Source organism: Buceros rhinoceros, unplaced genomic scaffold (assembly GCF_000710305.1).
Source record: "Buceros rhinoceros silvestris isolate BGI_N320 unplaced genomic scaffold, ASM71030v1 scaffold16729, whole genome shotgun sequence".
Classification (NCBI taxonomy): domain Eukaryota; kingdom Metazoa; phylum Chordata; class Aves; order Bucerotiformes; family Bucerotidae; genus Buceros; species Buceros rhinoceros.
Genome location: NW_010431083.1, coordinates 2,520 through 26,757, shown reverse-complemented (window position 1 = coordinate 26,757; position 24,238 = coordinate 2,520). Strand labels below are relative to the sequence as shown.

The 24,238-nt window shown below is 47.6% G+C and overlaps 2 protein-coding genes across 2 annotated transcripts in view; one reads left to right on the top strand and one right to left on the bottom strand.

Moving 5' to 3' along the window:
- LOC104499753 (probable glutamate receptor) overlaps window positions 1–5,992 on the top strand; it is a 9,441-nt gene extending 3,449 nt beyond the window's left edge. The window contains exons 3-10 of the mRNA XM_010143304.1: window positions 109–168; window positions 872–1,051; window positions 1,788–2,014; window positions 2,815–2,912; window positions 3,451–3,668; window positions 4,215–4,440; window positions 4,994–5,241; window positions 5,792–5,992. Of these exons, the coding sequence (XP_010141606.1) occupies window positions 109–168; window positions 872–1,051; window positions 1,788–2,014; window positions 2,815–2,912; window positions 3,451–3,668; window positions 4,215–4,440; window positions 4,994–5,241; window positions 5,792–5,893 (1,359 nt within the window). The 3' untranslated portion in view covers window positions 5,894–5,992. The remainder of the gene's footprint in view (window positions 1–108; window positions 169–871; window positions 1,052–1,787; window positions 2,015–2,814; window positions 2,913–3,450; window positions 3,669–4,214; window positions 4,441–4,993; window positions 5,242–5,791) is intronic.
- Window positions 5,993–7,384: 1,392 nt separating this feature from the next.
- Window positions 7,385–23,896, bottom strand: PANK4 (pantothenate kinase 4; the record flags this gene model as incomplete). Its single annotated transcript, XM_010143305.1, has 18 exons — window positions 7,385–7,913; window positions 8,402–8,470; window positions 8,753–8,853; window positions 9,238–9,342; window positions 10,658–10,707; window positions 11,256–11,311; window positions 11,736–11,887; window positions 12,982–13,069; window positions 13,533–13,645; window positions 14,581–14,736; window positions 15,492–15,592; window positions 16,643–16,724; window positions 18,201–18,382; window positions 19,011–19,164; window positions 20,661–20,753; window positions 21,255–21,438; window positions 22,741–22,949; window positions 23,814–23,896. Coding segments are annotated over 18 exons (2,192 nt in total), but the record flags the coding sequence as incomplete, so codon positions are not given.
- Window positions 23,897–24,238: the final 342 nt, after the last annotated feature.

The window sequence follows — 24,238 nt, the reverse complement described above, 5'->3', positions numbered from 1 at the left end:
GGTGTCCGGTGGGTTTAACCCACGTCCGCCCCAGCCACAGTGTCAGCCCGGGCCCAGAGAACGTGTCTGGGATTTCAACATCCAATTGTTTCTCTCTCGTTTTTGCAGGGCACTGACTCAAGGGGACCAGGAGAGGGTCTTCCAACTTTGACAGTCACAACAATCCTGGTAAGGCAGTGCCACACTGAGGTGGCTGGGAAATCGCTGGAGTTCCACTTTGCCTTTTTCCAGCCCTGTCTTTGCAGGTGGGTTTTGGGGCTGCCTGTGACACTGATACCGCTGCTCACCACAGACAGTGGTTGTGGAGCACTGGCTCCTGTCAGAGGCGTGAGCTGCCTACGGTTTGCAACGGGAGGATGCGGGGACGGGAGAGTCAGCCCACAGAAGGGACTGGGTGTACTTTGGGAAGACAGCCAGGCCTCTTCGCTCTGCTTAGCTACATCTGAGGGTTGTTTCTGTCCTGCAGTGGAAAGATGAGAGATCACACGTGCAGGGAGTAAAAACAAGCTGCCAAATGCATTACCACAAGCAGGACCGGTCAGAAGAAGCTGCAGCAGTAAATTTCCTGATTCTGATGTCAGGTCCTGCTTCAGTGTGTGACCCTCACCCAATGCTTTGATGGGCCAAATGAAACGTGTCCGGGCTTTTAGACTAAAAAGAGATCATCCCTCACTTCTGGGGCACACCTAGCTTGCAGAGTGCAGCTGCCCTGTGACCCCAGGGGGTCTCTCTCGTGTTGCGAAGTGTTGTCCCCCAATAACACGGACAGGGGTCTTCAGGGAGAGTTTGCCAAAAAAGTGGTTTCCTTCCCCATCAGTTGCACCGCAGGCTGCAGGCGCCCGTGATTGTGTACTTTCCCCTTACTATGCAGGAAGATCCGTACGTCATGGTGAGGAACGCAGAGCTGGAGGGGTACTGCATGGATCTGCTGAAAGCCCTCGCTGCGATGCTGCACTTCAGCTACAAGGTGAAGGTGGTGGGCGACGGGCAGTACGGTGCCGTCTCCCCTGGTGGGAACTGGACGGGGATGATTGGCGAAATTTTGAGACAGGTAATTTTCAATTTGTACCTTTGACAAATGGCAGCTGTAGAATGACAGAACATCTCGGCCTTTGCTAGAGCGTGCTCAGGGACTGAACGTGGCATTGTCCTGCCAGTGGGGTAGAACTGAGGAACAGCAAGTGGGTTTGGCCTACAAATATGGAAGCTTAGGAAGGAGGAGACAGTGGCCACAGCAGGAAATCGCTGTTACAGGAAGGCACACCTGGAGCAGCACTTGTCTTGTCTCAGAGGCTTCCCAGTGTCCGCAGTCTGAGAGACCGCACAGGCATCTTTGCTCCCGAACGAAATGGTAGCGAATTTCAGGAGAACTTCCCTTGAGCTTAACCAGCAGTTGAGCCGTGTCTCACAATGGTGATCCCTCAGACTCCTCAGGGGGGTGCTTGAGTGCACATCTGACCCCACCATGTGCCATTGCCCATGGCGAGCGCTCTGTCAGCTGTCGGTCACGTTTGAATGAAGGAAACCTTCTCTGCTGCCCTGAACTCTGTGCTGTGTCCAGCTGTCAGCCCTGGTGCCACAGCCAGGAGCAGAAAGGAACCAGGAGCAGTCCTGGTTTGGTAAACAAACCTGCTGTGTTCACGTGCACGGCCTTAGCTTGTCTGTTGGCACAGAGAGGTGATTTGCCGTGCAGGTACCTGCCCACTCGGCCTGGGAAGCGTTCTCTTTGAGTGACAGGAACCTTCAGGTAGGTTGGATGGTCGATCAATGTTATCTCCATCTTACAGGAAGCAGACATTGCAGTGGCTCCACTGACAGTCACGTCAGCAAGGGAAGAGGTGGTCTCCTTCACCACACCGTTCCTGCAGACGGGGATTGGGATTCTGCTTCGCAAAGACACGGTCTCTCCGGAGATGTCTTTCTTCCACTTCCTGGCTCCTTTCAGTAAGGAGACCTGGACTGGCCTTTTATTTGCTTACGTGCTGACGTGCTTCTGCCTCTTTCTTGTTGCCAGGTATAAATGAATTTGTTTCCCAGACATTGTTCAAGTCAACTGCTTTCTCAGCTATGAAGAGATCTCGGTTTTAAAGACAGTACCAGGGGGCGTTTTGCTTTGAGGAACCTTCTGTGCGGGTCCAGAACCAGGGCTCAAGTCACGTCGGGTTAAGACAGCATGAAGAGTAGGATCTGCCCCCGAAGCTGTGGATTACCTGGGGCTACTAACAGGACTGTGTGTTTGTGCTTCAGCTCTGCTCTCTCACTTTTATCAGCATTTGTTCTGAGCTATGACCAAGTTCCTACGTGCAGGTCTCTCTCCTGGTGTGTTTTCCTGCGCTGGGTCCTGCACTGACTTGTGAAGCGATTCTCTCTGCCACCACTCCACCCCCTCCCCAGCAGATCTAGCTTTCTCCCCCTCTCTTCATTAGGCTGCACTAACGCTCTCTGCAGCTGCAGTCTCCAGCTGGGGCTCTACTGCTGCTTTTCTGGTTTTATGCACCATCCTCGCAGGGAAGGATGTGCTGCAGGGAGCAGCCTTCAGCCCAGAATGGAGAACGGAGCCAGTATGGCCCCTCGTACGCCAGGGAGACTTGACTACGTGATGGCTCAGGAAAAAAGGGTCTGGCAAACCTGTGGCAGGACCCCCTGAGCCATCACTCTGAGCACTTTCCTCGCACTGGTTAAACTGCATTCGGGCGGAGCTCCCATGGAAGGAAAGGGCATTTCTGGCCCACCTGCCCTGCTGCAGTCACACTGCAGGATTGTTTACATTTTTCCCCCCTGAATGTCTGGCTTTGTGCTGTCATTTTCCCACAGACTGAGCCCCTGTGAATGGAATGAGCCAAAAAATGAAGAGAACCACTTCACCTTCTTAAATAGCCTCTGGTTTGGAGCAGGAGCACTTGCCCTGCAAGGTGAGCTGGGAGGACTGTGACAAATCAGCTGCAGGAGCAGTGTGGGCTTTTAAAGTGACTGTAGATCCAGCTCTGCTCTTTGAGACACTGGTCTGCTGTCCTGTTGGGGACAACGTCTTCCAGCAGTGACACTTGGCAGCACCGGATCTCCTGTTTGGGGTGTTTCGGTTATAGACTCGTTGGGCTTGTACAGATGCCTGGCTTCGCTCGGGGAATGTGGGGTTCCTGCTGTACCAGTTGCTCCAGGGAATGTCAGGCCAACCATCACACTGGTGCTTTGAGGAGGGGAGGGTTTTGTTGTTGCTCTTGGCCACTGATGTTGCTTCCACCCTGCCCTGCGTGAGTATTGATGCGGTTCAGACCAGCCGCAGAAGGGCTTTTCAGGCTCATGTGTTAAGGTGCTGCAGAGCAAGTTTTGTTTGGTCTTTACTCAGGTGAAGGGAAGGGTTTAGCTCAGGCTTATGGATCTAAAGTTCTTTGTCTCCCTCTCACCATACATCACCTCCCATACGTTTTATCGGCTGCTCTGGTCATGCAGGTGTCACCCCTCGGCCCAAAGCGCTCTCTGTGCGGGTCATCGCTGCTGTCTGGTGGCTGTTCACCATCGCCTTGCTGGCTGCCTACATCGCCAACTTCACTGCTCTGCTGGGCGCTGGCAGCGAGCAGCATCCCATCCAGACTTTTGAAGACCTTGTGAAGCAAAGAAATCTTGAGTTTGGGACACTGGATGGCTCCTCCACTTTCTACTTCTTCAAGGTGCAGAGAATCTCATTGTGCACGTAGACACACGCCATAGCACTGCTGCGCTGGGGCCAAGCTGCCTATAGGTGCTTACACCACCCCCTTACACCTCACACACCACACTCCCTGTAGACGCCATCAGTTTTCCTCTAAAACTTCAAATAATGTGGTTGGTATCTGTGGGTTTTCATCTCCCCCCTTTCCTTAGAGGGGAGGTCACGCAGAGTATTTTTGTAGTGTACTCTGGACAGCAGTGCGAGTCCACAGGGATCATCCTCGTGTACCTGGAGGACTGACGTAGGTTGTTTCTGGGTATGTTAACTGGATGTGCTGCGAAGGGGGGTTTGGGGGCTTGGAAATATTTAATACTTATCCCTTTAACTGTGCATTAGAGAGGAAACGTGTGCGAGCTGTGTGCTAGTTTTCAGCAGAGAGGGTTCCAAGGGCAATGGTTACGTTCTCTTGTTCTCCAGATGGTTTTGTAACCACTGCACACACATGCAGATTCCTTTGGATTATTGTTTTATGCTTCAGTTTGACGCTTGGCTTTCTGGGCTGCAGAACTCCAAGAATCCCATCCATCAGATGATCTACGAATATATGGACAAGAGACGAGACCACGTCTTAGTCAAAACCTACCAGGAAGCGGTGCAGCGCGTGATGGAATCGAACTACGCCTTCATTGGGGAATCCATCTCTCAAGACCTCGCAGCTGCCAGGCACTGCAATTTGATCAGGGCCCCTGAAGTTATCGGCGCCAGGGGATTTGGCATCGCCACTACCCAGGGTGAGTCGCTGCGTGCTTCTGTCCCACTTCTCCGTTTAGATTTCACGGGTATGAGTAGCAGGTTGGCAGAGCAGAAAGCCTGGCACAGCCGAGTTAGGAACTCTGTGCGAACCCCAGTAACCCAGCATGAGGACACCAGTAACCTGCTACGCAGCGTTTTCATTCCAGATTATCGCTACCACTCATTGACTCTTACTTTGAACTGTCACGTGCAAAAAATTCCAGCTCTCGGGGGTGTCACTGGCTCCTGTGGCTTCTGCTGGGTTTGGCTGGGTCCCAGTAATGCCGAGCTCCTGATGCGGTGGGCAGGGCAGACACTCCTCTTGTGGAGCACGACTGCTCCCAAAGTACCTTTGCCAAATTGTTCTCCAAGTGTTGCCATACTCTGGGGTTGGACAGGAACGGTGGTTACCTCAGAGAAGCCCTTGGCTTAGTCTGTTTGCCCAGTGACCACCCCAAAGCTGGGGAGCAGCACCCAGCCGACTTTCCCGGTAGCACAGGGTTCTAGGGGCTGCGACCTCCCATCCTCCTCTCTCTCTCTTTCTCCTGCCAGCATCCCCATGGACTAAGAAGCTCTCCATTGCTGTCCTCAAACTGCGTGAGTCTGGTGATCTCGACTACTTCCGTAACAAGTGGTGGGAGACCAGTTGCCTCCACAGGAGCAGAGACGGCTGGAGCCCTCTACAGCCCCAGGCTCTGGGTGGGCTCTTCCTCACTCTTGCCGTCGGTCTGGCGCTGGGCGTGATCGCGGCTGTGGTAGAGCTCTCGAACAAGAGCAGACACGCTGCTGCACACGCAAAGGTGGGTGACGGTTATTATCTCCCATCCCTTCCCAAAGCTTCCTTCTGTCCCTTGTGTTCAGTGAGGACAAGCTGGCGCCGCTGCTCCCCCTGCACAGTGCTGGGTTCCCACACTGACCTCGCTTTCCTAAGGAACGCAGGGGCGACAGTGGGGACACACACCATGTGTTAACCCTTAAAGTGCTGAGATGTCATAGCTGGGGCTGTGATGGTTGTGCAGCCTGAACAGGGTAACGATAAAATAACCCCCCACCCCTAAAAATAGAAGGTAGAAGCATTTCCTGCAATTTCTGGGCAGCCAGAGCACGTTCCAGTGTGCTGCATGTGTCCAGAGGATGGGGGAAACAGGGATGAGGTTATTCTCAAGTGTGGCTGCTCTGGAGTCATCGGACAGGCAGGGAGACACACGTGAACGGAACCACACTTGTGTCCGAGTGCATGTCCTGGAGCTCTTGTTCTCTGCCCGCTCCAGCAGAGCGTTGTGCATGCTTGGTGGAGGATTCCTGACACAGAACAACTCACTCCTTGTCTCCTCCCCTTTTGTTTTCCAGAAATCCTGTTGCTCTGTTTTCACAGAAGAAATGTGCACTCGTCTGCGCATTAAAGAAAATATAAGACAAAGCCAGGAGACTTCAGGGAGGGCAAATCCTTAAGCATTTTTTGCTTAGGGAATGGGCCTGTGTTAGGTTTGTACCCTCTGTTTTTCATAGGAACTACATCATGGTAGAAGGATGTTTTTCTGCAAGCCTAGAGCGTTAGTTTTCTAATTACAAACACACTTCTGGACTGGTGGTGGAGCTGGACACAGAAGATTAAGTGGCTTGGAAGAGTGTGAATTGATAAGTGACCGTGTAGCCGTTAAAAATAAGGGAGGTTCCCAACTTGGTAAAATGCAGTCGAGATCTGGCGGATCTGTGTTCAGCTCTGAAGTTTGCTGTGCAAGTACGTGACTACCTGTAGAGGTACGTGACTCGGGGTAGGTTAACAGGAAGCTGCTGCTCGCTCATTAGCGTGAGGTACAGCCTCGGCAAGTTAAAGCTCTCACCTGGCTCTTCTAACCACAAACAACTTCTTAACTGTTTCAGGTATAACCAGCCTGTACTTGTCCCCCCTCCTAAGCAGAAGATGCTGGTCACTGTGACGGTCATTTCTGAATCAGAAATGACGGCACTGGTGCCTAAACCCCAACGTGCAGGAGGTAACGGCATCCTGTGCAGTGGCCTAAACCCCAGAACAGGAGCCCAGGCAGTCAGGGGACCATGAGAGTTGTGAGATGTGGGCTTGGCCTCCATCAGCATCCCATCGTAGGAGACGCTTCACTGTTCAGCTAGAGAAGATTTTGTCCAAATTAACCTGACCAAGAAGTATTTAGGAAGAAGACTGATACTTGAAATCCCACAATACCAGAGCCCAAAGTTTGGTATCAGTCAGTTAAAGTGCAAGTTCACCAGGCATGGGTGAGGAGGGGAGTAACAGGGGGTGGGAGTTCTCCTGCTCCCAGAGAGGGATCTTTGACGCTCAAGGGGAGCGGTCATCTCCGCTGCGTATGAAGCGGGATCTTGGAGCCGGGATGCCGGAGGCATACACTGGGGGGTCTGCAGTCAGGGTTCAATTACGCCATTTCTGTACTGCACATCTGAGCAGGGGGGAAAAGCAAATGTGGTTACTTGGCTGTGGCTTTACCCGCACTGCGTGGCACATTCTTACCTGTTCCTGCATTAAGTAACTGAAGGCAACAGGAAACAGCTGCTTGTTCCTGAGTGAAGCACCATGTGCCTGTTTGGAGGGTAACTGAGTGGGACCCAACCTCCTGCTGCTGCCAGGTCCTTCAGTGCAGTTGCAGAATTCCGCTCCCACCACCCGCACCAAGAGCAGCGACAGCAGCAGGAGCTGCCCGTTCCTCCAGCAGTTCAGGCTCTGCTCCGTGCTCTCGGGTCACGACAGGGCTGGTGCATGTATGGCGTAAGCGATGGGTGTTAGAAGGGGGGTCAGGCCTTCGATGAACTGCAAGGAGGCTGAAGGGGTTTAGGTGACTTTAAAAGCTGACCTGGAAAATGCAGTGTCAGGTCCCCTGAGCACTTTAAAAACTGTCTGGTATGTGCCATGTCCTTGCTGGCAGAGTAGGCAGAGATGTATAAAAAAGGTTTCATTGACATTTAAATATATTTCTATATGAATGTCTCACAGAACAAAAAAATAAAGTCTTTTCATCACAAATACTGCAGCATTAAAATAAACACTTACCAAAATAAACAATGAGTGATATACATATATATATTTGAGTGTGTATGCTATAGAGGGAGTCATATTGTTGCTTTAAGTCACAAAAGCACAATATAAATACGGAATTTCCTGTGAACTCTTTTCCCTGTTGTAATAAAAATACATTCTTTACAGTTGAAGTAAAACTAGTGCAAGTCCGTTCTGCTGCTCCTGTTCCCCCGCTGACCAGCTCCACATCATTGACATGGCACCTCGTACTTAAAAATGACACTGAAAATCTTCCCTCCGAGACGGTCAGCAAGCCAGGAGTTCTTGATGACAGCAAGCTTGAGGCTCTCGCACTTCAGAGCAGCGTAGTAGTTGGTGTGGATGGCGCGGCCCATGCCCTCGATGATGACCAGGTCTGTCTTCCGCTCTCTGACCAGCACAGCCAGGCCTTTGTCCAGACGGCTGAAACGAGAGGGCTGCTTTAGCTACAGCTGAGAGACGGGCTCTCCCAGGGCTTTACCGCTCCCAGGACACGGGGTGGGCTGGGGTGTTACTGCCCCACTAAAGAGACCACCTTGAATCAGAGGAAATGAGAGCGAAAGGTAGTTTCAAGAGCTTTGTTAAACGCAGGCGGAGTTGGGATTTCCTACACAGCAACTAATTAAACTAAACAGGTTAACCACATGAAGTGCTTCTCGTGGGCAAGTGGGTTTCTTGGTCATGTGCAGCTTTTTCCGTCATCCACAACTAAACTACCTGTGATTGCTGAACACAAACGAGATGCTCAGTGACTGGTAGGGCTCGATCACCCCCACAGACCCATAAACCCAACTGAGCAGCCCGTAATGGCTGTGTAGTTGTGATCCCTGGCAGGAGGGGGCTGTGACACTGAGCTCGGCCTCCCAGCACGCTGCAGCTGCTGGAGACAAAATACAAATTTGCCACCGTACCTTAGATCTAGACAGGGCGAACTGGAACCAGTCTGAACCAACAGCAGCTTCTCGTCCCTCAGTGCAGATCTTTTAAAAGAAAGACAAACCCGTTAATCAGCTTCCTCAGCAGGGTCCTGCACTGATGGGGGAAGACACAGGCCAGAATTACAATCGTGGAGGTCAAGAAAGATCCGATTTCTGCTTTTTTTTTCACCTTAACGAATGTAAATGATCTGCCTTAGCTTAACTGCCGGGCTGCAGATTTCTGACACCGATAAACACGGTAACGAGGAGCCAAGCGTGCGACACGCATCTCCCTTTCGCTGCCCGGTACTGTGTGACACGGAGTGAAGCCGGTTTTGTGCTTACTGGATAATGGGATCCATGGCTGCGATCCGCTCCGTCACTATCAGGGACTCGCTGTAGGTGACGTCATTAAGGGCTGGGCCAGAGTTACAAGCCAGTATAACCTGTGGTGACGAGTCCAGCGATTAGGGCAGGGCACAGCGGGGGCCAGAGCCGCTCGCTGGTCTGACTGTGCCGCTGCCTGGCTTAGTTCACGGAAGAGGAGATGCAGAGGAAGGCAGGCAGCCCGCTTCTGACCCCCCACCCCCGCAGTTAACAGCCGTTTCAGGGCTTCTGCTGTTCCACCCCTTGCTCAGCAGAGTAGGGGCTTTGCCACCTCTCACAGCCTACTTAAAGGGAGACTCTGGAGTTCCCGGCGTTTGGATTATTCCCTGTTCGGCTGTCAGGAGCCAGTCTGGTACCGTGCACTGCTGGTAGGTGGTTAATGACCCTTCCCCCCCATTACCAAAGCTCCACCCCACAGTGAATTCACAATGAAAACCACTTACCTCTGTCCCTCTAGAAAGGAGCTCTCTGACAAAAGGAAAGACTCCTAAAATTATGTCTATTCCACTGTTATCTGCGAAAATTAAGGCACATTTATGAGGGGGGCCCTCCTGTAAGAGAAAACCAGTGTATTCAGGATTGAGTTCAGAGAACAGTCGGTGTTCTCTCCAACTCCCCTCGTCACGACCCCAGGCTGGTGATGTAGCAGCAGCGTAACTCAGCAGAACATCTCCTACCCTGCATCTCGGGAGACAGCGGGTTCCCTAACCTCCTCTTTGCACCATTATTTATATAACGGCCTTCAGTTACTTTGCCTTGTCTCAGCGAGGTCTTTCCAGCTCCACTCATTAACCCTGCATCTGCCAGCTGACCACACACCTAGCTCCAGCAGCTCGGGCAGGAGCTGCAGCAGAGGTGGGCAGGGCCAGTCCCGTGTTACGCCGTGCAGCCGGAGAACACCGTTCTCTGGGGCAGCAGCACAGGCAGCTGCCTGGGTGCCCGCGTGGGTGACCAGGGTGAACCTACCTTGGCTGTTTTAAGCTAGCACGCGGTAGGGTGAAGAGGATTCCCTTCTGCCAGGAAAGGGCAGGATGGACTGCTGGGGGCAGTAACATCCTAAAAGGAAAAGATATTTCCTATTCTCCATTAACCTTCCCATTTGTTCCAAAGCTGATGTTATGAAACTTAGTTCCCTCCAATTCAGACCCACAGAAGAACTTTGATAAGGAGCAATGCTGAATTCCTGACCACAAATGTCACGACAGTGCTTCGAGTGCTGTAATTATCACAATTATACTCGATTGTACACGATCAGCCAGTGCTTTTGCTTTCAGATGTAATTGGTAATGATTTGCAATAGGCTACTCACACCACACCTTCAGGCTGACATTTCCACACAGGGATTTACACACCAAACCAACAGCTTTCCAATTAACCTTAATCAAATAGGAAGAGAGATCACCAGGCCAAAAAAAGGCTTTGCTGATTGCTAAGTTAATTGCTTTCAGCAATCTCCTAAATTAATGTTGGTTTTAGTTTGGCTACTCAGCTGGAGGCACAATCCAAACGTGACATTTGGACCCAAGTTTTCAACCTTCTGGGTCTCGCTGTACAGAAGCGCGTGCCCTTATGACGAAGGGACCCAATGCGGTTCCTCTGGCACAGCTGTGAAAGCAGCTGGGTCCCAGTGCTGCGGCTCGGGAGGGGATTCAGCGGGGAAGCCTGCTAAGGGGTGGCACATCAGACTAAGTCCTTTTCCTTTCGTTCCTTCCTTTATGGTTATGGCTGCTGAATTACTGATACTGTGCTACTAGAACTTATCTTGAGTTGTCTGCACGGGGGTCTGTTAAAGCTGGTAATAACCCGGGACGCACACGGTGCAGTTCTGACTAGTGTGTGCGGGACGACTCAGCGGGGTCGTACCTTCAGGCGCTCCAGCCACTGACTGTAGGAATCTTCCAACCAGGGACGTTCTGTGTCACAGACAAAATCACGTTAGTGTTGCTTTTAGGCAAACAGGAGTTCTTACTCTGTGAGAAGCAGGAGGTGTCTCTCTACAGATAAAGCATTTGAGCTCAGGTTTTGAGCATTAAATGTGTCGCCCTGAAGAGTTCCTGAGCTCTTTGCTACAGGAATAGCTCAGTTACAGCGGTCTGGAAAGGGACGTGAGGTCACGCAGGCTGGCTATCGTACCGACCCGTCCTGGCACGGGTGGGTTGCCCCTCCCGGGACACCGTCTCCCGGCAAGGTCACAGCAGTTTGGAACAATTGTGTGGGCAGGATACTCTGACTACGGGGGCGGCTGAGGCTCCTGCCCAGGCCGGGAGCCTTTCAGATCTCCATCCCTTTGGAACACAAACAGGAACATCCCACCGAAACTCCACAGCCTGTGTCAGGCAACCCGAGCAAGTGCTCATGATTTCTTGGCAGCAGACCTGCCCCAGTAAACATGTCCTTGCTCTCCTCCACTCTCATATTAACACAGCACCCAGTTCCACCACCACCACAGATCTCCCTATACCTTGTAGCTTTGACTTGGCTTCTTCAAATCCAAACTGCGGCTCAGATTCCAGAACACTGTACCAGAAGAGAAAGGGTACACAGTTCAGTATTCAGTCATCAAAACACGCATCAAAAGCCGTCCTTCAGCCCGCGGGAGGCACACAGAGCTATCAGGACAAGGGGAGGCTGCAGAAAACCAGCGTATTCCCTGCTCTAGGAACACGGTACAACACACACCCAAGAGCAGTGCTAGCAACAACCCTGCGAGCAACTGCCGGACTGGAGGGTTAAACACTGTCACTTAATGCAAACAGTCACTGTGCTGTGTCTGCCAGCTTTCAAGGGTGGAAACACAAACTCGCCCAGCACCGCAACACTTCTAAATGAACAGCAACATTTGCTTAGCGTGAGGTACAAACTACAGAGAACTCAGACTGGTGACTTTAGAAGAAACCAATCTGTATCTTAAAAGGGTGCTTTGAAAAGAGTCAACACCTACTCTGAGACTGCTTTTGCTCCCCAGTCAAAGACGTTCCCTGCGAGAAGTCCTTTCACCAGAGCGAACTGCCTCTCCTCCCAGCCTAAGGAATCCAAAGATTCGATTACGCTTTGGAAACATTTTAAGGCTATGCCATTTTCTTTCTGCTTTACCTGTAAGAAAGACAGGAAACGTTGGATTTACAGACAAGTATTTTTACCCATCACAGGCTCAGTCCCAAGGCCACGTTCAAGCCTTCTCCTCTACATTCATGGCTTCTAATGGACCAACAAGCTACTGTTACCAGCTTGCTCAGTATCAACTAGAGAAACAGTTCCTGGGATTCTAAGGGAGAGCTGCAGCAGTGCTGGGACACGAGCTGCAGCCCCAGAACTGCCTTTCGTAGTAGGTTAGAAGTGCAGTAGATCTTGAGCAGGTTGGGGAATGGGAGAGTCGACAAACAAGAAAACTTTTATTCATGACGTCATCACCGTGACAAGGCGACCACCAGCACCCACCAGCACCTCTACCCAAACTGGAGAAGATTTTTTATATTTCTGCATCAAGACTTTCATCATCCCAGATTCTTCGAAGCTCTTGAATTCTGTTCTTTGCTTCGCTCTCCAGTGAGATCAGTGTTACACAGCTAGTTATCTTCACCATTTTAAATTCATACTGGGTACCAGCTTTACAACAAGAGGTTTCCTTGGCAATTCCTTGTCTGAATTACCAAAAAAGCAAATGTAAGTAAAAGCCACCTCATGTATTTTTTTACCTCTTCCTCAGAGTGAATGTAACAGCTGACCTCAGCCAGGGAGAACCTCCTATGTATTCTGTAGAAATACATCAACACTCGGAAAAAACACTCTCTAGCCAGACACTGGCATGGTTACTACTTGTACATCCAGCCAGCCAAGTGTGAGATCAGACCTACAGGAAGTTACTTTTGAGAAATACTGACTCCACGTGTTCCCCCCCCATCTTACAGAATAAAATACACAGAGCAACAATCTGAGAGTCTCACACCACTGAAGCTGGAAACACCTCTGGTTAGCATTACCCCCCCAGCAGCACAGCAGAGGTCCAAGGCTTTACACCCCATCACGGCTGTTCCTCCCCAGTGACACCCACCAGCCAGACAAACCTGCCGCGAGGCAGCAAGGCACCAAGCCCTCCCCTGTGAGCCATACTCAGACAAAACTTCAGAGTACGGAAAAAGTGTCTCGAACTTGCTTGTCATCCACCCTGTAAAGCAAAAAGCGCTTACCTTTGAGTAGGGATCTGGAAAATTGAACTCATTTAAACAATGCTCCCTTGTATCCAAGAGACTTCGAACTGTTAAGGTTCCATATGCACTTCAAAAAGGGAGAAGGGGGGAAAAAATTCAATTACTTCAAATGGAGAAATGTTGTTTTCTCCTCTGTTTCCTCCCTAAGTCACAGCACGTCACACAGCGACTGAAGTTAAGACTTTACATGCCACATGTGCTAAACACCATCTCTAAGTGGAAATCTACTAATTTAAATACAGACAGGGAAAATGTTCAGAGCAGAGCTAGATGCTTGAGTTAACACCTTTAATAACCGCGTAACAATTTGTAATAATAAACTTTCTGCTGAGATATAATTTTTCTGTTAAATTCCGATATATGAGATCCAAAGGTTTTGTGCAGAGGATCTGACATTTGACACGTCAACTTGCTACAGCCTGAGCTTTGGCCTTCTCCGCTCTCTCACCTAGCCAGCTTTCAGTTAGCTGTGAACAACTCTGCTCAGCAGAAGCAGCAAGTGATGAAAAAGGGGAAACAGAAACACTTACAAAGGCTGCTGCCTGAGCGTCTGCAGCTTATTCCAGTACTTCTGCCGGAACTTCTCCGCCCTCTCCGGTGCATCCACAGAGTCTGGCTGACTGGCTGCAGCACGCTTTGCCACCTGGCCGGGAAACGAGGCAGGACACAAGTTACCGAATGCCTTCTTCCTCTGCGTAACTGCTCCGAGGCTCAGTCTGACCCCTCCATCTGCTCTGTGCTCAGTGCCCACGTACTGCCTCATCCCTCCCACACACGTCTTCCGGCTTTCCTTCACGCCAACCACCAAAGAATATCTTTAACTAACCTGCTTTCTTCCCAAAAGATTTACAGTTTAATTTCAAGACTGCACTTTCAGAACTTAAACAGAAGTTCTAGCTAGACCTTCTGCAGATGCAGAAAAAAATAACAAACGGACACAAAAGAGAAACAGGCAGAAATTTAGCAGTCCTCATCAACCCCTCGTGAGTTTTTTTTTCTTTCATAGGGTAAGGTCAAGTCAGTGTGGTGCCCCGTCTTTTTTGCAGCCCTTCTCCTCCTGACTCACACTCATGAAGTTTCTGACTCGGATTTGCATATGGAGCTCTGAAGTACGAGCATGTACTGACTGAATCGGTTTCACAGCGCATGAAAAGCAACTCGTGTCTGATGAAATCAGGCTCTTCGGCTGCGAATGTGGCTGTAAGCCAGGAGGACTGCTCCCAGGAGCGAGAAAAATGCAAGTCCCATTGGCCTTTGCCTTTCTGGCCTTCGACTGTATAACCAGACTACTTGCCAGCGCCGTGCAGGTGGAAAGCACCGTTTAAGAGAGAAGAGACTTCGAAAACACTTTAAAAAGAAAAAAAAGCACGACAGGAGGAGAACACTTCTGCCTTTGAAGGCATCAGGCACTTCCTCAGGAAACTGGGACAAAGTCAGCTGCCTCGGAACAGGGGAAGGAGGAACTGCTCTTACACACAACAGCAGGTATATTTTGCAGGGCAAACACCTTGGCCCACGGCAGATTTATCCACTAAACATTTGCGTTATTCCTAGATAGGAGTGTTTGGTGACATTTACCCCATCCAGCGCCTCCTCAAAGCAGGTGAGCCAGTATTTTCTGGCCATGGCATCGTCTGTGAGGTCAACAGTGTCTGGAATATAGGTTGATGGGTCTTTCAGCAGTGGTAGGTTAACAAGCGGTCTCTCCAACCTATCCATTTCAAGCATGTCAAACTAGGTGAAAAATGAAAGAGATTTATTAGAAATTGATTAATTAACAAATTAAACTGGTACAAGGGCTACACAAGTCCTGCCGCAGTTCAGACTGACACATCTGCAGACAGCTATACCGGAGTACACGTCATCATATCTAATCCACCACCTAAATGGATTATTTATCCGTGCCCACCACACAGACAGAGATTAGCATGTTGACAACTTACTACAGGCCCTCTTTTATTATTTTCCTTTCCTTCCTCCCCAGCACTGTCAAATCTGCTGGGGAATCAGGTTCAGAGGCAGAAGCGCTGAGTACAGGCTTATCTGTAACGGCACATTGCTGTGGTGCTTTACAACCCTGATCAAGTCTCCAAAGCTTTTCCTTATGAAAACGACGCCTGGGATCAAATTTTTAAGGCCAGAGATTAAATTCTTGTGAAATGTGCATAGTTACACAGCTCTGTACATGAAGCGTGCCTTACTTCAGCTGTAGCAAAATCCAGCTACCTCAGAGAGAAGGCGAGAGGTGAATGCTCCCTCCTGCCACTTAGGTGAAGGAGATTAAGACAAAGCAGCAGCCACAATCTGTTTTTATGAGACATTACATCAAACATCACACAAGAGACAAGACAACAAGACACCACATTAGTCCCTTCTTTTGGTATGTAGGAGTCCCAGGGGCAAGACGCAACGAGCTGGTGACAGTGAGCAATTTTGAAAGTGTCACTGCTACGAGAAGGCACTTAGCTCTAGAAAAGACAACCACATACTGTACCACTCCTTGTTCTCTGCATAGGGTAAACGTCCGGTGAAGTGCTCATGAGCCCAGAACTCCCAGCATAATTCTCTCCCCAGCTATACTGATTTGGATCTAGAAAAGAGAAAGACAGAGAGACACATAACCTGAAAATAAAACTGAAAATTCTCCCATGAGCGGGTCTACAGTTAGCACCCCCTCAGAGCAGCTGCCGCACTATAAAAGCCAGCTGCCCTTGTCTGGACAAGGGAACATAATCTTTCCTCTAACCTCCCAAAGAAATGGTTCAACCACTCAGTGAGTTACACAGCTCTGAAGAGCTTCAACCTGAATGAGACATAAAACAATCTGAGTTCTAAAGTAATTCTTTAATTTTTACCCCCCTTTCCGTGTCATTAAAGGCTTCAGCCAGCATCCCTTCAAAGCACTATCACTCATTGTCACTTCTTAGTTCTAAAGCCAGATCCATAATTAACAAACTTAATTACAAAACTCCGAAAGCATAACCTAAGTTTCATATAAACACTGAAGTTACTTCTAGAATTTTTTTTTAATTGAGAAACACTTTAATCAAGGTCAGAGGTACAGTGCAGAAGCGATGTCTTTAATGCCTCAGTAGCTGGTTCCTCGCCCATATCTGTCAAATGGGTATGAAAAGAATTCCACATCCTCTCCTCTGAGATATATTTGATACTTACTAAAACTAAGTACCGTTAACAACCTCACTAGCTGTTCCACTGTAACTAACACACTGGGTAGCTCACAAACGTCTGTGAGGCTTTTCACTCCCAAACGAACACAGTTTTGAGATGCTGGTCTTCTTCAGTACGTGAACTGAATTCAGACACTGGCCTCTTAAAGAGGGGGAAAGTTCTCAGAAACCACATCTCCCCAGTTTGATTTAGAGCTACGACTGCTCTTTGCAGAATCGCAGGAAAGAGAAGCGTCAAATCCTGCTGCCTCTTCAAAGGTGAGCAGGAAAAGCAGTGAGGAATTAAGATGCCCTGCCAGAACAGATACAACCAAAGCCCAGCATCTGTCTTCATTAGTGCCAAATGTATTTATTTAGGCAACAACTTACATGCGGCCTCTTAAGAGAAACTTGGACATTACACTGACATTTCAGAACACAGCATATACAGAACAGAGCAGTGCTGTACTTACTGTCTTGTTCAGCTCCTTTTAAAAATGCCCCAATGGCTCCCAGGTAGCCTTCATGTCTCAGGAACAATGCCTGAACCTCTCCCTGCCACAATATGAAACATTGCAATTGGATGGTCCCTGATGGCTAATAGGTACTTCTTTGTCACTAGTTTTACACTTAAATTTAATAGAAACAACCAGAAGATGGTAATAGTCATTTGTGCTACATGCTAACACATTCAGCATCTTAATGGTGCTTCTGAAACAGCTTCAGGAGCCACTGCTTACACACATCATTGCACAGTCATTGCACATCCAGGGGGAAAATACACATGCAGGAGTGGTGTCTGCTAAGGCTGCACCACCACAGCAGCGGAGGGCAGCCGAGGCCTCCACTAGAAAAGACCACTGCAGCACCCCATGAATACTCAACTCCTCTTGCTTCGACAGGCTAGAAACACATGGTCATCTGACCGGCAGGTCATCAACACAGAACGTGCCGCTGCGCGTCCAACACGTTTGAGACACGGCTCGTTATTGCCTTACATTGCTATTGCACAACACACAGACACGCCGCATCTTACCCAAAGGCAAGCGCTTCCCCCACCAAATTAGTTTAACAGTTAAGATAATACAGGAATGTTAGGGAGTACATGACACCCTCCCCCAGGGTCCTTTAACTTTCCCAGGCAAGACTGAGGGAGACGCTGCCTTCTCCAAAGGAGCGGCAGCAGTGTCAGGCACAGCTAACACTGAGGTTAGCTGCAGGAGGTCAGCCACAATTGATGCTGAGACTGGGGCTTGCGTCTCTGCTAAAGCTGTGCTTTCAAGAATCTCAAGCTGCAGGTTTCCAATAGTTTTCTTGAAACCCAATAAAGTTTTACAGAAAGGGATTGAAATGGTGAAGTAAAAGGGGGGTGGGGGTGGACAGCAGCACGCAGGAATCTCTTGCCTGAAGCACTGAGATGAGAAAAAATATTTGTGTCATCTATTCTGTAAAATTGCCGAAGTGCACGAGCTAATCTGCAACCATTAAGTGAGCTTTTGGACTTGAACATTTTTCTAGTGAAAAATCTTCAGTATTTTCCACAGCTTCAAAACCTGCAAATAACTACAGCTTCATTGGGTTTGGGCGCTTTTTTTGAACACCAGCCAACACCACTCCCCACCCCCCCGCAATTGCTAAGCATCTCAGCAGAACAATCCCACATTGCACAGCCTAAGGGGTGAAAAGAAATAGATGCAAGTCAGCAAGAGGAATTGAATAACAATGGCAGCTATCTAAGAAGTAGTGAACACTCATTACTTGGCAGCTACAAGACAGACTGTCAATCAAAAAATAATAATAATGAGAGACAGGGAGGGAGGGAGAGAGAAAGAGAGGCCAGACAGAACTCCCAGGCATTTCACACCAATTTTACCCCTCCCACAACAGTTCTTTATAGCCCTGCCTTACCTACCTAAACAGCAGCCTCTAAGCTTACTTTGAGTGCAAATTAATACATTAAAGTCTCCCAACAACCTCGGAAAATAACTAAACATGTGACTTTGCTGTTAGGAAAAAATCTCTGTTCGTTACCTTGGAGAAGAAGTTGATACTGTAGGTTATTGTGCGCATCGTAACAGGGTGACCCCGAATAAAGAATCCGCCAAAATATATTTTATCTAAGTTATGGAGTTTGGCATAGAGGCAGGCGAGCTGACCGATGTCATTGCTGATCATATGTAGCAAACTTTTTGCCATGTCTTCTTTGGAAAATTCTTAAAGGAAAGAAATAGGAACCAAGTGAAACACGGCTGAAGACGGGTTGAAAGGACTGTGCTTTTCTAACAGGCAGCCTGCAGCTGGAGCGAAAACCAGGGAGCGTGGCCTGTCTCTTTCTGTGTGCAGGAGAAAGGTGTTCCCCCCTGCCAAAAATCTTTTATAAAAGAAGTATTTCTAACAACAAGGAGTGTGTATTTGACTGAGGATATCATGAAAAAAACCACTAAGCCTCTGAGAAATATTGCTTGAAAGAAACATGCTTGAAAGGCCAACAGCAAATGGCAAGAACTCCATGGACTCCATGGAACCCCATGGACGATGGCTCCTCCGTCTATCTGGACCTGAGATACACTGCAAGCATTTTATTATAATATTGTAAATTCTAGCAAACCCCTGCCATAGGCCCTTTTCTGGACCACGAAGGCCACATGTATTTCCCACAGGAATGAACTGGCACTGGGTTAACTAGGCAGCTCTCCTTGTTGGCCTAGAGTTGTGCAATCCCAAACTGAAGATCTGAATGCCTCCTTGTAAGGCAGTTCTGGAGAATATTTTTAATCAATAAAATATTGTGCAGACAAAACACATGTAGCCAGACCGAGGCTGGTGGTTATTTACCAATACCTTTATCTGCTGTGGTGGATTTCCCGAAGCTGCTCGCTATCAGATTTCCACTTAGCCCCAGGGTCTGGTAGGCGCCTCCATACACATCTTTCACCAGCATGTCTACATTTGTGTGCTGCCCCTTTGCAGCAAGCTGCAGCAATTCATCAAATTTCTGAGGATGAGAAGCGGAGTTACTGTAGCTTTTGTGGACAGCCAGAGAACCTTGCCCACAAACCCAGCGTTCTGCAGAGTCTTTCCTGACCACACCTGGGCGTTTTGGCTTGTCTTAGAATCAACCCTGCCAGCAAAACAATCGTTATTTCTAATGACAAGGACTTAGAGTCCCTGTCTTATCAGACAGACTGATCTTACACGGAGCTCCTTTAGTGATGGAAAGCACAGCCATCCTCTTCAGTTACCTGCAAATAATTTGTTGAATTTCCCCTGCAAACCAGAGATGGATCAGCACCTACAAAACAGTCAGAAGCCTCATACACCTCTCTCACCTCGGAACCAAGTCAGGAACATAGTAACTAAGAGCAAAGAGAATTATGTCAACTTAAAGCCTAAGAAAATAAAATGTTTATAAAACAAAGGACTAAGTCTGTCTTTACTGTTGCAGAAATGCATTAATGTTTGTGAAGGCAAACCTGCATGCACCCAGTACTTAATTTATAAGTCTGTTAACCCTAATTTCTTCTTCTACAAAATCAGAGAATTAGGAGGCAACATTGTTATGTCTAAGATTTCTCTTCTAAAAATGCATCAAACAAAATATTGCAAGTATGTGACTTCCCTTTGGCATTTTCTCATTCAGTGCACACGTAACTGTAGATTTTTCTGCACAGCTGACATTTAGGGACACCTATTGAAGCCACGTGGATCTCTGAGAGGAAAAAACCGGTCTGACATAAGAGTTGAGTTAGGCAGAGCACTACTGAATCAGGCCATATTCTGGCAGATCACCAACCTGGGATTTAAGTGACGAACCCTCGAAACCACAGTGTGTAACAGAGAGAGTCAGAATCCCTCCTCTCTGCTCCCAGACACGCTGCAGTAACTGGGCGCTCTCTGCTTTTCTTCTGTAGATAACATTGCAGGAACTAGGCAGGCATTTCATGTTGAAAAACAGCACAGAAAATTAACAGGCGGCTTTGAGGAGGCTGTTCTCTGCATTAGAGACGTTACTTGTCCTTGTGACAAACTCCTTGAGTCCCAAGCAGGATTATTGTTTCACCACCAATGGGCACCTTCTCATTTCTTTATTCTACTAGTTCCCTGTATTCTACTAGTACCTTTTCGCATTACAGCTTCCTTTCGTACAGCAGAAGCCTTGAAAATACGACCGTAAGACAGGGACTCAGCCTTGTGTTCTAAGCGCTAGGAACACAAGCACCTAGTGAAATCACCCAGAGCACTACAGAACTGCCAGTTCTGCTTCTGCTCAAGGGCCACAATTCTTGGAACAAAAGGTAAACCCCCCGCCAAGAGACAGGTAGTTTTTTTCATCTTCTAGCACACTAATGTTGGATTTCTGGTTTTCCATGCAAATATTACTTAAAATAATTATTTATCCCTCTTTGAAGGGTTTGGCATCCCAACATTTCAAGCTTTCTCATTCAAGCATCTCATTTAATCCCATGCCCCTTAAAAGAGACACTTCAATACCTTTGTTTTTGTTAGCAGTGCTCCAAGGCCCCAGAAGGTTCCGCCTCCAATTGAGCTCCCTCCAATCCATTCAAATTTGTCTTCTGTTTCTACCTGGCAATAAAACAAGGCAGATTTGTCTAGAAAGTCTGTTTTAACTATAAACACCATGAGATACACGAGCATGTGGAGTTCTTTTCAACAGTGGAATTAGTGCAGGTGGAACTACTTAATTGTGTAAGTATCAGGTGAGAAGTTCTCCAGAGGTGCATGTCCCGTACACTTACACCACAAGCAGTTTCTGAAATCTTTGTGTTTAATTCTTGGCCAATAATCCTAAACGTAGACATAAAATTTCACCCCCTCAACAGTGTACCAAAGCTCTGATCTAACAGCCTTTGCCTTCATCAGTTAACGGAGGCTTCTCTAAATGCCAAATTAAACGAGATTAAAAAGAAATTGTCATAGTGAATAGAAAAGCATAATTCCGTAAGAAATAGAAATTTCAAAAAATTATTTTTAAACTTCAAAGAAACAACTATAAATCTAAAACAGTAAGATGTTTCAAAACATCTGTGTCAAATTCTGCAATAAAATGTTTTAGCAACGACTCACCTTCACTATAGAAACTCCAGAGCCAATGTTCACCAGTAGATAAGGGAAAATATTTGGGTGGTTCGACTGAAATCGGAATTCTGTATCTGAATCTTTCTGGTATGCAAACACTTCATGGGGTATGTTCCTCAGGACAAAGTTGCATCCTTTAATGAGGCAGGTCATTACATCTTCTTTATCTACTCTGAGGGAAAGGGGGAGAAGAAAAAACCCCTTACATCAAGTTCACAGTGCTGCTGGTGAGCAAGCGTGCTTTTAGAACAGTCCACAAACAGGAGGCAGGAACCCCCACCATGCAGCAGAAATCCAGAGCTCTTAAAACAGGAGGCCTACATCTGCATGTGTCCTGATGGTCACCTTCCACACCAGAACACACAGTCCGAAGTCAGACTGTAGCTGCACAGAGACTTTAACCTTACCTCATCCTGCTGTCATTAGGAACAATCCTGCTGCCCTGCCTGCTTGTTTAGTGCCTCTTCAGTGCCCTGGTGCTGCCCAGGTAAATGTGCACCTGAGCAGTACAAGAGGTCAGGACATTTAGTTGGAAATTAACCTAATAAAACAATTTCCTAACGTGGAATAATTTTCTATTGCTCTTCCTTCTCAAAAGGGCAAAAAGAGCCTTCAACCCTTCAGCACCAGGTTAAAGGGACTGCGAGGGGCCTGCTACTGGGATTGCCAAGCACAGGAAAGAAAGACTTCTCACAAGAATAACAGAAGTCAGAGCAGTACGTATCCCGAGCGTGGAGTCTGGGAACGTGACACATAATTTAGGTAAGGTGAATGATGTAGTTTGGTCAGCTAACACCTACTGACTTCTGTAAACTTCTGTATCTCACCTGTTGTTACTGGCTTACGGTAAATTTCTTAAATGAAAATGCTAAATTTGTTCCGTGAGATACCACAAGCCTTGCTGAAAGCACATAAAGCACATCTTGAATAACCAGAACGCTGCGTGTTTGTCAGGATGGAGAAGGCGCTGCTTTTTGAGCCTGCAGACCAATGAAGTCTGTCAGGACCAAACGAAAACTAAAGAAACAAGATGCAGGTGGACCTCATGGAGAAAGGGGGAATTGCTGCCTTGTCTTGATTAATTGGTACTTAGTAACAGCCAATAACAGCCAATGCAGGCTGGGTTGGAAAAAAGCAGTACAGAAGATGAACACGGTACCTTCAGAAACTGGAGAATGTGCTGCAGGGATCTGCAGTGGAGGGGCCCTGAGGTTCCCCCCAGAAACATCACGTAACATTTTATATGGGTGTAAATTAATGCTATGTTGATCTACGCTTACAGCAGCTTTTTAGCAAATGGTGTTGGATAAAGATGTTTGAATGGTAAATTCATGAGGCTCTAAATTCAGGAGATTGCCCTTTAGTTGCACTGTGGATGGCTTTTGAGGGTGGATGGGCAAAGCAGAAAGTCAACTACTAAAAATCTCAGAGCAGAAATACATTCCTGTAACTAAGTTTAAACAGTTCCACTTACTTCAGCCCCAATTTCTTCTCAATAAGATCTTTGAATTTATAGGCACCACCACCTGTAGCTTTGATGACTTTTGTCTCTGTATTGACAAGATGGTCTTTGATGAAATCGAGGCAGGTTTCAATATAAGTGTTTTCAAATTTAATGAAGTGAAGTCGAGCTGTAATCTCCTCCTGAACTGATATTTCATACAAAGGCTCATTTTCTATGTCCTTTAAGAGAGAAAAGAATTTCTTATCATTCAAAATCCTTCCTCGAGAAACAAGGTGATATGTTAAACTGCTGAACATCAGTACCTGCGCTGCCTTTGCCTCGGAACTGTGCTAATGCTATTAAAATACAGCGCTCCAAGCTACTTGCAAAGAAGAATATAGTTTCAAATCTTATTTCTCCTTAAGCTGAGAACATAATCACTTCTCCATGCATAAAGTACCTCTGTATGAGAAAAGCAATGTTTACATGCAAGTATGGGTTGGTTTTTTTTTTTTTTTTTTTTTTTTTTTTTTTTTTTTTTTTTTTTTTTTTTTTACACAAGTACTATACTTCCCTGACTAGAAAATAACTACTTCAAACACTGACTGGCAAAACATGCACTTCCAAGAAGGCAAGGGATGTGACAGAGTTTACCCATGCAGGGGCTGCACCACTCTGAAGCTCTGCAAATCTGTCTCTCAGTAGAGAGAACGCGTATGATGTATAACCACACGAATTTAGATCTAGAGCTATATTAAGCTTTCAAAGGAAAAATAATTGCCAAACCCATGCTAACAGCAAAGGGTTATTAACAGGAGCCACACACTCGTCTGAGGTGCAGTACAAATGCTTTGGGATGGCTGTCAGGGTCGGTATGTTTTAGAATGTGTTTAAAATAAATATTTCAGTTGTACAACTTAGTTCAGAGTAACGGACGTTACGGAAGGTTGTACTTAAACTATGAGAAACTTCTAGATAGTTTCATACAGAACAAGTTTCTAGATGGGGTTTCAGATGAATTTCTAGTCCACTATGAGAAGCCAGCCCAGCACTGCGCTCTTGGGAGTCAGCTGCATGCAAGTGGTTAACGGCCCAGTTCTCACCTTTCCAGAATGATCGAAGGATCTCACTCGTGCCACTTTGTGCTGCACAGTTGAGTAATAAGCCAACTTGGTTAAGGAACCACCTGTTAATTAAAAGATGAAAAGTTATGATTCATGCCTCACCTTAGAGCAAACACTGTCACTGATGTTTATGCTTTACCTAAGAAGAGTTCTTGGTTTTTAAGATGTCCTCAGCTAAAGCCAGAGACAATTAAGCTAAATGCATAATGTAGGGAGCCAGAGAGCCCCTGTCTGGAAACTGATGTGTCGTGGTCAACTCCAAACACGTACTTATGTGCAAAGCTCCACAAGTGGAGCTGACACCCAGCTGATGTGGGGATGACTGAAGAATGGCAGAACTAGTGGCAGCTCTTCACTGGCTAGGCTAGCCCTTGTACTATAACTGTTAGGCATCTTGCTAGGAA